We start from the raw sequence: 13,045 nt of genomic DNA on the forward strand, positions 1-13,045 counted from the left end.
CAACAATATGGTCTGCGTATCCTAAAAGTCTTTTCATAACCGCCTAAATTTTATTTTTTACTTTATTATGCTGCCTAACCACCTAAGAGATTAATTTAGGTCAACAAACACGCTTTTGAAAATGATAAACACTTACTGAACAATTAAGAATGTATCAGTTATTTCACAATGTGAATTAATTCAATCATATTGCGTCTCCTTAAAACTCACCAAGAGATGAAGGTTAAGATATGAGATTTAGGAAGCTGGGTCAGGAAAAAAAGAGATATAAGTAGCTTTAGCATCCCAGGTACCTTTTGGAGGAGAGCTAAGAAAGGCCTACCTAAAGTGCTACATAGAGGTGGGAAGTACCTTAAAGCATGAAAAGGATACTGGGTACCTGGGGACAGAGATACCAAACAGTTATCAAAATTTTTCCTCTGGCCAATCCTATACATCATAAGAAGACAACTTTTTTTTTTTTTTTATCTTGAGAGAGAGAGAGAGAACACACATGCACATACATGCATACAGGGAAAGGACAGAGAAAGAGGACAGAGAGAGAGAGAGAGAGAGAGAGAGAGAATCCTAAGCAGGCTCTGTGCTGCCAGCATGGAGCCCGATGTGGGGCTTGATCCCACAAACCACAAGATCATGACCTTAGCCAAAATCAAGAGTTGGACACCCAACCAAGTCGCCCAGGTACCCTGAGAATAACATTTTTCATGTTCCCTTCAGTTCTCAGGCTAGGGAGTATAGTATAGATATTAAGGGCCTAGCTACTATTCAGATAAACCTGAGTTTGACTTCTAGTTCTTTCACTCATTAGTTATGTGACTTTGATCTAGTTACTAATTTCTCTAGCTCTGTTTCCTCGGTTATAAAATGGGGGATATTATCAATTTCATGAAATGCTTGTGTAGATTAAGAAAATTCATAGTAGGGCACCTGGGTGGCTCAGTCAGTTGAACATCTGACTTTAGCTCAGGTCACGATCTCATGGTTCATGAGTTTGAGCCCCATGTGGACTTGCTGCTGTCAGCCCGTCAGCGCAGAGCCTGCTTCAGATCCTCTGTCCTCCTCTTTCTCTGTCCCTCCTCTGCTTATGCTCTCTTTCTCTCTCAAAAAATAAATAAAAACATTAAAAAAAAAAAAAAGAAAGAAAATTCACATTAAAGAACTTAGCACAGCTCCTTACTGGCAAACAGGCAGGCAGAGTAAGACATTTCACAGCTTTCTTTCCCTCACTCATTTGATGTATGAACATGTACTTCACTCATGTCAAACACTCATTTTTTTAAAGCAGGAGTAAAGTAAGAACTATCACTCTAGAAAAAAGTGAATGTTATAAAAAATGAAACAATACTAAAAGAGATCTGCTTTAAAGAAATTTATAACTAATGAGCAGTATTCCAGTATGACTGAGAAGCATCAGGAGCTGATGCAGAGGTACTAAAAAACTTAATAAAAGTATAGGTAAGTATTCCAAAATCTCCCAGGTCCATAGATTTATTAAACTTTATTAAAAGGGATTCTAAAGGGAATTCTTTAAAGTCATTCTTAAAAGGAATGACTTTAAGACACAAAAATGAACCCCCAATAAAGGAAATATAACTGTGATATTTTGGGGGCAGATGGTTCCAACATTGGAGGTCTAGACTTGCCATCCTACTTATAATCCTTACTTAACCATTTGATGTTAGAATCTAAGCTACAGACAGCATATCCCAGAGATGGCCCTATCATATCTCTGTTAACAATCTGACAGGATAACCTGCATCACTGGAGCTTGTCAGGAAAGTGACTTNAATCCTTGCAAGACTGAAGAAGGCATATAAGAGAAGGACCAATGAAACAAAGTACACCATTCACTTTCTTAAATAAAGCCAAATTATCTGAGTCATCTAGCTTGTATAATCATTCTTAGTGTATCACTTGTATCATTTAGTGTATCATTTTAGAAACAGAAGACAACAGAGAGATAATTACAGGTTCCAGTAGTTCTTTTTGTTGGGAAGTAGTAGAGGCATTTAGTAATGTGAGAGACCATTTTTGGTGTTTCAGGACTGGGGGCTGGGTGAGCACTACTGGCATTTAGTGGAGAGAAGCCAGGGATGTTATAGCACATTGAAAAATGCCTCCTCTTCCCCAAAGACTGCTCACATCTTCATTTCAGACTTAACCACCTCCAGAACTGTAAGAGAATAAATGTGTGTTAAGCCATGCAGTTTGTGGTAATTTGTTATAGCAGTCATTGGAAACAAATACAAGCGCTAAATCTTCTGCCACAGATGGAACAATCCTATACAATAAAAAACTGCCCCAGCCAAAATGCCAGTAACACTCCCACTGAATTAAACAGAAGAATATGAAGAAGTAAAAGTTAACTGAGAAGGCAGAGGAAAAGTATGGAGGACTAAATGATACATAGGGGAAAAGAAGAGTGATCAACAAGTTTAACAAGTTGCCAGTTTTACCCACATATTCAGAGATAATAACTATTTTTGATGCGTCAGCTATAAAAAATTTGAACCTTATTACATTCAGAATAAAAGCATACCTTTTTTAAAGGGAGAGGAAACTAATAACACACATTTGCAGATTAATTTTTCGTAAGTTTATTTATTTTGAGAGAGAGAGAGAGAGAGAGAGAGAGAGAGAATCCCAAGCAGACTGCCTGCTGTCAGCACAGAGCCCAACACCCAGCTCAACCTCACAAACCACGAGATCATGACCTGAGCTGAAATCAAGTCAGACATTTAACTGACTGAGCCACCCAGGCACCCCACAAGTCTGCAGATTTAAATGATCTGAATACTTGTTTAAATAGGCTTATTTTGAAGTCTCAGTATTATAGGTAGCAACAGGATAGCTTAATCTATCATACACAACATTAATCACAAAAAACATTTATGTCTCACAGTTCTGGAGGCTGGGAAGTCCAAGATGAAGGCCCAGAAGATTTGGTGTGTGGTACAGGCCCACTTCCTGGTTCAAAGACAGCTATCTTAAGGTGCCCGACTGGCTCAGTTCGTAGAGCATGTGACTCTTGATCTTAGGGTTGTGAGTTTGAGCCCCATAATGGGTGTTAAGATAACTTAAAAAAATTTTTTTAAGAATGGAGGCAACTGAGTGGCTTAGGTGGTTAAGCGTCTGACTCTTCATTTTGCCTTGGGTCATGATCTCAGTTTGTGGAATTGAGCCCTGTATCAGGCTCTGCACTGATGGCACACAGCCTGGTTGGGCTTCTCTCTCTCCCTCTCTCTCTGCCCACCTTGCACACTGGCGCTCTCGCTCTCTCAAAATAAATATTTAAAATAAATTTTTAGAAAATATATACATAAAATCAAAAAACAAAAACTGCTGTCTCCTTACTGTGTTCTCACAGTAGGGGCAAGAAGGCTTCCTAGGGTCTCTCTCTCTCTCTTTTAATGTTTATTTTGAGAAAGAGAGACAGATCACAAGGGGGGAGGAACAGAGGGAGAGGGAGACACAGAATCTGAAGCAGGCTCCAGGCTTTGAGCTGTCAGCACAGAGCCCAACACAGAAGTTCAAACCCATGATATGTGAGATTACTACTTGTGCCAAAGTCAGACGTTTCACCAACTGAGCCACCCGGGCGCCCCTCCTGGGGTCTCTTTTTTTAAGGATACTAGTCCTACTCATGACAGCTCCATCCTCAGGACCTAATCACTTTCCAAAGGCCCCCACATCCTGATACTATCACACTGAGGGTTTAGGATATCAATATATGAAATGTTGGGATGCAGGGGAACACAAAAATTCAATCTATAATCTATGGCAAGAGCCTCACTTTACTCTTTCTCACTCTTTTTAATTTACCCCTACCTTTTCTTCCTGCCATCTGTTTTACGCTTGCTAATGGCACCAAAGTATATTATTTAACCCAGCCTGTGATACACAATTTACCAGTGCCCATTTCTTTGCTGCAGCCTCTTAGTTCACATTCTCTCCATTAATGATGTGATGTGGGAAACAGCCCAAAACCTGTAATGCAGTCCATATCTCCATTAGAGCTGAAAGAGTCAAGAGATTCTCCAAACTATACTGGTCCCTTACGCCTATACTCAACATTACTTTCCAGTGCCAAAAAAATGAGTCCCTCCACTATCACCAAGGAATCAAAGCATAACAGTTACAGAGACAGACAGACAGATAAAAAGAAAGAAAAGAATCCCTCTATAGAGCCCTTTTTATCCCAGAAGGACAGAGAACAGAAATGACAGAGACACAAAGAGACTCCTTTCAGGGTCTACATTTCCCCAAGAAATGACAACAAAATAAGTTAGACTGTCCACTTATTCCATTAGCAGGAATAAGTGATAGTTGAAAAAAATAAGGTGTAACTTGGCCTCATCAGTATCCCATCCTGAAGTTTTTAAGCATTCTGGAATAGAAAACAAACAAACAAAAAATGTTATACCCAAAAACCATAATGAAATGATTAAGTTAGGGGACAAATAAACAAAGATAAGTTTTGTTGGACCAACAAAAAGGAAACTAAAGTGAGGTGAGTAGTAGTGATATGATGAAAAATTCATGGGCCTAGGAGTAAAGACACCAGATTTCTAGTCCCTTTTCCACCATTATCTAAGACCAGTGCTACTCAAAGTTTGGTCCTCAGACCAGCTATCTCTAGTCCATGACAAGATTAAAACAGAAATTCCAGTGCAAGCATTTAGAAACTTTTATGACAATTTGATTGAGCAATTTTACATCTGTGGAATTAAAAGTTCAGGCTTGAGGGGCGCCTGGGTGGCTCAGTCAGTTGAGCGTCTGACTTCGGCTCAGGTCATGGTCTCACGGTTCATGGGTTCGAGCCCCGTGTCGGGCTCTGTGCTGACTGCCAGCTCAGAGCCTGGAGCCTGTTTCGGATTCTGTGTCTCCCTCTCTCTCTGACCCTCCCCTGCTCACAGTCTCTCTCTCTCTCTCTCTGAGAAATAAATAAAACATTAAAAAAAAAAAACTTAAAAAAAAAGGTCAGGCTTGAAAGGTTTATGGATGGCAAATTATTATATGAAAAAAATGCCCAGTATCATTGTCACTAGGGAAATTAAAATTAAAACCACAATACTATATACCATTATACACCTATTAAAATGACTAAAAAAAATTAAAAATACCAAATGGGTAGCTGAACTCTCATACATTACTGATGGGAATGCAAAACTGTAATCATGACCTTAGAAAACAGTTTGGCAATTTCTTAAAGTTATACACCTATCACATAATCCAATAATCCCACTCTAGGTATTTATCCAAGAGAAACAAAAACTTACATTCACACATTGTACACTAATGTTTTTAGTGGCTTTATTTATAATCTCCCAAACTGGAAACGACACAATTACCCATTTACTTAATGTACAGATAAACAAATTGTAGTATATCCATTCAAAGGTATACTATTCACCAATAAAAAGGCAGGAACTATTCATACCATAATATGAATGAATTTTTCAAATGCAGTATGCTGAGGGAAAAGAAGCCAGACTCAAAAGGCTACATATACATACTGTGATTCCATTTATGTGACATTCTAGAAAAGAAAAACAATAGACAAAAAGATTAGGCTACAGGTGGGGGGAGGGGTTGACTACACAGGAGCAAAAGAAATTTTCTGAGGATGACAGAATAGTTTTGCATCTTCACTGTGGTTACAGAATTGTACATACTTATCAAAACTTATAATTATACACTAAAAAAGGCAGACTGTACTGCATGAAATTGCACCTAAATTTTAAAAAGAATCTGAGCTTATATTTTGTATGTGTTTTTATTTTTATTTCATTTTTGAAGCAATTTTTATTGTGTTTTGTAGAAGTACTGGTCCACAAAGATTGGAAATTTTTTTTTAAAAAAAGGTCCTTTCCTCCAAATAAGTTTGAGGAGCATTGACCTAGACATATATAACCCAAGTCACTTTACTTTTATTTGATTAACTCAGAAATGGGTCAACATGGCTTTTAATGTATCTTCCAGCCCCAATCAAAACAACAACAACACAACAATAGAACTATGAATGTTAAATGATTCGTGGTTTCCTCAAATGCCTACATAATATGAGTTACTGCTATACTCCTAATGTTGGAAGTACCATCACATTCTCCTAGTTTTCCTTCCATACCTTTGGTTGCTTTGGAGTCTTCTCTGTACTTTTTTCTTTGCAGTGTGTCAGATGTTAGTGCTCCTTCAACTTTATGTCCTTGAGCCTATTGTTTTTTCACTGTATACTCTCCCCTGCAAGAAGCTCTCTACTTTTGGGGCACCTGGGTGGCTCAGTCGGTTAAGCGTCCGGCTTCGGCTCAGGTCATGATCTCGCAGTTCATGGGTTCGAGCCCCATGTCGGGCTCTGTGCTGACAGCTAGCTCAGAGCCTGGAGCCTGTTTCAGATTCTGTGTCTCCCTCTCTGACCCTCCCCTGCTCACGCTGTTTCTCTCTCTCCCTCTCTCTCTCAGAAATAAATAAAACATTAAAAAAATGAAAAAAAAAAAAAGAAGCTCTCTACTCTTACAGCTTCAACTGCCATCTACTATGACTCCTCAGATGTCACTCCTCTTTCTAGACCAATACTCACTTGCTTATTGAACAGCTCTTAGAAGTCTATCTAAAACTGAACTAATCATCTTCTCCCCAAATCTCTCCTACTATCCCATAACCTTCACAAATAGCACCTTTATATAGCTAGATGTCTGAAGCAGAATCCTAAGCTTCATTCTGATTCCTGTGACTTTTTATCTTTCTTCCCTTATCTTCCACTTCTGTGCCACAACCTTATTTCAAGACACCAGTGTCTTTCTTAGATTAATGCAACAGTCTTCTACTGATCTCTATGCCTACTCCTTCTCCACTACAGGCAAGTAGCTCTTTCTAGAAACCTAATCTGGTTTTTAGAAAACTCCTCTTAAATTATCATGGACTCCCCACTACAGTTGGAATACAGCCAAAAATTTTTTTTAATTTTTTAATGTTTATTTAGTTTTTTGAGAGAGACAGAGTGTGAGCGGGGGAGGGTCAGAGAGAGATGGAGACACAGAATCCAAAGCAGGCTCCAGGCTCTCAGCTAGCTGTCAGCACAGAGCCCAATGCGGGGCTCGAACCCATGTACTGTGAGATCATGACCTGAGCTGAAGTCGGCCGCTTAACCGACTGATCCACCCAGGCACCCCCAGCCAAGATTTCTTAATATGGGTTATAGGCCTTTCCTAATCTGGCACCCACCCTCTTATCTCTTCAGCTCCATTTACTGCATCTCCCACTAGCTATATGCCCTATTCATTTAGAATTATCATCAATTCCCTCAACCTACTGTCTCTCCTTTCTTGTCTCTGTATGTGTATATATCTGTCCCTCCCTCCTTCAGGCCTTTGCACATTTTCCTCCTGCCAGAAACATCTCTCATCTAGGTTTAGCTAAAAAATTATTTCTTCTGGGAAGCCTTTCTTTACCTCCATCTTCTGTGCTCCCATAATAGCTCCCTACGGTTCTCCCACTGTACTATAACACCTTTGTGTCTATATTCTCATTAACTTTTATGCTTTTTGAGCACAGACACCTTGTCTTGCTCACAGTAGCATCCCCTGGATCTGAACCATGCCTGGCACACAGCAATCTATCAATATTAAATTTATTAGTAAGATTCCATTCACAACTCAAAATTTATTACCTCTCTAAATTCTGCTCAAACATAACCACCTTCTCAAATAGTTCTTAAATTTTCAAGAGTTGCCTCTTGATATCTAGAACACTTAAAACCATTTTTCCTGACAGAGAAAATGTCTGGAAAATTTTATACTAATCATTTTATACTAATCAAAGAGAAATAAATAGTACAAAAGAGTATGTACAGAAAGTAGCCACAAAGCCAAATATTACACACATCAGTTTCTAATTCCTATAACTAATATGCATTCATTCAACAATTTTAGAGAGATTAAACTAAGGTCTCTTCTATAACAGAGAGTCTACAGTTTCATTAAATGGGGCACAAGGGTGGCTCAGCCGGTTGAGCATCCAACTCTTGATTTCAGCTCGGGTCATGATCTCAGAGTTGTGGGACAGAGCGCTATCAACCCCCCTCCTCCGAAAGCACCCCCTCCCCCTTGCCTCTGTCAGGCTTTGTGCTGAGCATGGAACCTGCTTAAGATTCTCTCTCTCTCTCTCTCTCTCTCTCTCTCTCTTTCTCTCTCTCTCCCCTTCTCCCTCCACATGCACTCTCTCTCTCTAAAATAAAAAAAAATAAAAGTCTATAGATTTCATTAAGTATGTGAATGCCTACTATGCACAAAACTTTATGGAATTCTAACAACAGGCTCCACTTTCTATTCCCTCACAATTTGTCCTTACCTTCTTTTGCCTGCTTATTTTTTCGCCAATTCTATAGCATCTACATATCTTTCATCTAAAGAAAGTATTCTGATTACATCGTGCATTTTGTCTATTTGTACCTGAATGTTAGCCCAAGTTGGTGTTAATGGGATACTGCCATGGTTCAAAACAGTTTTTAAATATTTATTTAAATTTTAGTTCTTTTTAAAATGAAGTTTTTATTTATTCATTTAAGTAATCTCTACACCCAACATAGGGCTTGAACTCATGATACTGAGATCAAGAGTCACGTACTCTTCTGACTAGGCCAGCCAGGCACCCAAATTCAAAACATTTTTTGAAGTTGTTCTTTTGGAGGGCATGTGGGGTGGGGGGCATGTTGGGTATAGAAATTACTTAATTTCTTTTATTGTTCTTTTAGAATTACCTTCAGATCTAGCAGCACATTCTTTCATGTTTTGAGAACTTATATGACTTTTGAAAGCAGTCAGCAGCCATTCAAACCCAAGTATGATGAATATCAAAAGAGATCAAACTAAGTAGTACTGCAAAATGTAGTAGACTATAAAGTAACAGAACTGGTTTTCTATGCAGCTTCAAATGATTCCAACATCATCAATGGTAAAGGCATATAGTTTCCCAATGTGATAATTTTCAAAGACTATCACTTCCCTCGGCTACTCAGTTATCAGAGTTTGATCACAGAAAATATGTTTATGATGTAATGTTAACTGAAAATCTTAGAATTCTAAATTATGTATACTATGGTCCACAATATAAAATTAAGAAAAAGTAAAAATAAAAGTATACAAACAAGATTTGGAATATAATATGTAAAATAAATAATATTGCTGCTCTGAGAGATTAGCTTTAACTTCTTTCAAAATCATTTCGGGGCGCCCGGGTGGCTCAGTCCGTTGGGCATCTGACTTCGGCTCAGGTCATGATCTCCTGGTTCGTGCGTTCAAGCCCCGCATCGGGCTTTATGCTGAACATTTGCTCAGAGCCTGGAGCCTGCTTCAGATTCTGTGTCTCCTTCTCTCTCTGCCCCTCCTCCGCTTGCACTGTCTCACTCTGTCTCTCAAAAATAAATGTAAAAAACAAAACAAAAACAATCATTTCATGGGGGCACCTGGGTGACTCAGCTGGTTAAGCATCTTGACTTCAGATCAGGTCATGATCTTTCGGTCCATGAGTTCGAGACCTGCATCAGGCTCTGTGCTGACAGCTCAGAGCCTAGAGCCTACTTCAGATTCTGTGTCCCCACTCTCTCTCTGCCGCTCCTCTACTTGTGCTCTGTCTCACTCTCTCTCTCAAAAATAAATAAATGTTTAAAAAAAATTCATTTCGTGTTGTGATTTTTTTGTGTGTGTTTTTGAATTTTTTTAATGTGTTTTTGAGAGAGAGAAAGAGACAGACAGACAGAGCACTAGCAGGGAAGGAGCAGGAAAAGAGGAAGACACAGAATCCAAAGCAGGATCCAGGCCCCACACTGTCAGCACAGAGTCCAACATGGGGCTCGACCTGAGCTTAAATCGGACATTTACCTGACTAAGCCACTCAGGTACCCTGTGTATGTGATTTTTTAAAATAATTAAAAAAAAAAAAAGCAGAGTCAGAGTGCTTGGAGGGCTCAGTTGGTAAAGCATTTGACCCTTAATCTCAAGGTCATGAACTCAAGCCCCACGTTGGTCATGGAACCTATTTAAAAATAAATAGGGGCGTCTGGGTGGCTCAGTCGGTTAAGCATCGGACTTCGGCTCAGGTCATGAACTCATGGTTCATGGGTTCGAGCCCCACGTTGGGCTCTGTGCTGGCAGCCAGCTCAGAGCCTGGAGCCTGCTTCGGATTCTGTGTCTCCATCTCTCTATGACCCTCCCCTACTCACGCTGTCNTCAGTCATTACTTCATACTCATAAACATTTGTTCTTCTTAGTAAGAAATAAGACTTAAAATTCAGTTCTGTCCTATTTCTTTTTTTTTATTTTTTAATGTTTATTTTATTTTTGAGAATGAGAGAGAGAGCACAGTAAGGGAGGGGCAGAGAGAGAAGGGTAGAGAGGATCGGAAGCAGGCTCCATGCTGACAGCAGAGGAGCCCAATGCAGGGCCTCGAACTCTGAACCACAAGATCATGACCCGAACCAAAGTCAGGTGCTCAACCAACTGAGCCACCCAGGAGCCCCTTCTGTTCTATTTCTAAATGCCACAGAAAAGGTAAGGCTCACATTTTTGAAAATGCATTATTTTAATCAGAATGTTGAGCTTCCAGGTAAGTAATATATTTCTGAAATCAGAGCATAAGATCTTAAGGTCAGTTTAATTCATTCAGCAATGAATAAATATCAAATACCCTCTTATCATAAGTACTACAATTTAAAATATATATGAACAGAACCTGAAACTGTCTTTTTAAAATATATCAAAAAGAGGGCACATGGCTGGTTCAGTCAGTAGAGCATGCAATGCTTGATCTCAGATTATGGGTAGAGCTCACTAAAAAATAATAATAAAATAAAATAAAACAAAACAAAATAAAATAAAATAAAAATGTGAAAAAGACTAAAGGGGTCAATCATGTGTTTCTAAGTTAATCACTCTTATTAAAAAAAATCCCTAAAATTATTAATAGAAATTCATAATACATCAAGAACAATCTAAGGTATTTTCTCTTTTGCAGATTTCCAGATACCATTGTTTACTAAGAATCTCCACAACATAATTCAGGAATAGAAAGGCCTGTGACCAAGAAATAAGCCATGTAGGCTAGCAAACAGACAAACAGATTTAAAGTAAGTGAGCCATTTTATCTCACCACACTTTGGGTTCTGTCCATATCTAACAAAAAAGTTCCATTAGAAGAAATAGTGTGAGGTTCTGAGTTCCCCAGTGGGTGGTTGTTGGTATAAAAACAGTGAGTTCCTGAAGTGGTGATAATTAGCATAAAAAACCTGACATTTAATAGGTGGGATCTTAAATCAACTCTATAAAAATCTAAAGATTAATAATAATCACCTCCATATCTGACTCACTATGAAGATTCTTCTATGGAAAACATAATGCTGCAACATTAACTTATATACACAATAATTTTCTAATTTTCCCAATAACTGTGATATGCTTAGACATTGCGAAATGTATTACATCTTTAACAGTCCAATCACAAAAGTTTTAAAACATTAAGAAAAGATGATCATTCCATTCCTCATCCCAATTTTATTACAAATCTTACTTTACCAATTTTGATGCCCACCAGCTAGATAATGCAAGAAGCGTCTAGTTGTCATTGCAGAGCAAAAGATAAAACTAGCTTTAAACTGTAAAACGGCAACTTGCATACAACCTGTCTGGTTAGAACAATATAATATTGTACTTAACCAGATCTTATACGTCAAACTCTAGGTACATTAACAGTAGAAACATTCTCTGCACCCAACAAATAACCAGATAAAGTATAAACCTGCTCAGGGAGGGAACTAACATTCTAACCCTCTTCCAAAATGACAAACTAGAACGGCAAAATTACACTCAGGCACATGGAGTACTCTTCTCTCAAATCACTCCACAGAGAACTTCATCATTTGCTCCGCCCTCTAATAACTCATGCAAAAAAAGTTCAGCACCATCAGAGAGAAACAAGGCATAGAGAATTCACAGAATGGCTTAGGGCCTTTTCTCCAGGCGGTAAGAGGATCTGCGTGTGCCCTTCGCAGGGGTCCAAAGGAAAAGAATAACCGAGGGTTTGGGGGATACTGACACCCAGAAACTGACTTTCTCTCAAATAAGTTTCTGCCGCCATCCCTATTTTATCGGCAGGAGGATCCGGCGCCATCGTCCCAGTCTTTATGATTTTATTATGGGGAGGTGGGAAACGCCACCCAGGATTCCTCCATGCCTTCCCTCTTAAGGTTGGGGGGACTCCCCCTCATTCTTTTCTTAAAACCCCTGTCTTGAAGGTACTTCTCAGCACCCCTCTTTCTAGCGGCCTATCCCCCAGGATCCGTAAAGGCGCTCCCGAACCCACCAGCCTCGCCGTTAAGGCGGGAGGGCCCGAGCACGCCAGGGCCACGGCGATGGCTCTGAGGGGCCCAGAAAGGGGAAGGGCAGGCCAGGGACTAAGGGAGAATGACCTGACCAAAGAAGAATGGAAAAAGGAGGTGAGAAGATGCACTGCACCCCAGGGCTACACAGAGAAGAGAAGATGATGAAGAAGGAGGAGGGCGGTGGCCCGGGTGCGGCCCCCCACCTCTCCCGCCCCCAGGTCCCCGGACCGGCGGGGGCGGATGGGATCGGCCCATTCCCCGGGTCTTAGCTGACAAGAGGGGTACCAGGGCGGGTGGGGGTGTCTCCCTCCACACTGCAAGGAGACGGAGAACGAGGCATGGGGTACGCGGGGGGGGGGCTGTCTCCCGCCTGAACCCGGAGACCCGACGCCGTCGTCGCTTCTTCCTCAGAAGGGAGGACGGGAGCTATGGGTAAAGCCCGAGGGAGAAATGCATGAAGGTAAGGGGAAGCCCAGGGCGGAACGGGCGTCCGCTCCAGACCCCACTCTCCACCTTCCGGTAACCGCGTCTCTTACCGGTGATGGCGGTGAACTGCTGAATTAACCCCTTCAGCGCCGAGGACGCCGCGGAGCCCCCGTGGGCAGCCATCTTACCGCCGCCGCCGCTGCCGCCGAACAACAACACAGACACACACGGACCGCCCTCCCCCACCTC

The 13,045-nt window shown here is 40.5% G+C and overlaps 1 protein-coding gene across 2 annotated transcripts in view; it reads right to left on the reverse strand.

The window, feature by feature from the left end:
- Positions 1 to 13,020, reverse strand: part of UBXN7 (UBX domain protein 7) — a 60,682-nt gene extending 47,662 nt beyond the window's left edge. The window contains exon 1 of one of the 2 annotated variants that reach the window (XM_077767684.1): positions 12,907 to 13,020. In XM_077767684.1, coding sequence (XP_077623810.1) covers positions 12,907 to 12,979 — 73 coding nt within the window. In that variant the 5' untranslated portion in view covers positions 12,980 to 13,020. The remainder of the gene's footprint in view (positions 1 to 12,906) is intronic. The other variant, XM_077767683.1, reaches the window with a different exon arrangement.
- Between the last annotated feature and the right edge of the window lie 25 nt (positions 13,021 to 13,045).

Source organism: Crocuta crocuta, unplaced genomic scaffold, assembly GCF_008692635.1.
Source record: "Crocuta crocuta isolate KB4526 unplaced genomic scaffold, BGI_CrCroc_1.0 scaffold45, whole genome shotgun sequence".
NCBI lineage: Eukaryota > Metazoa > Chordata > Mammalia > Carnivora > Hyaenidae > Crocuta > Crocuta crocuta.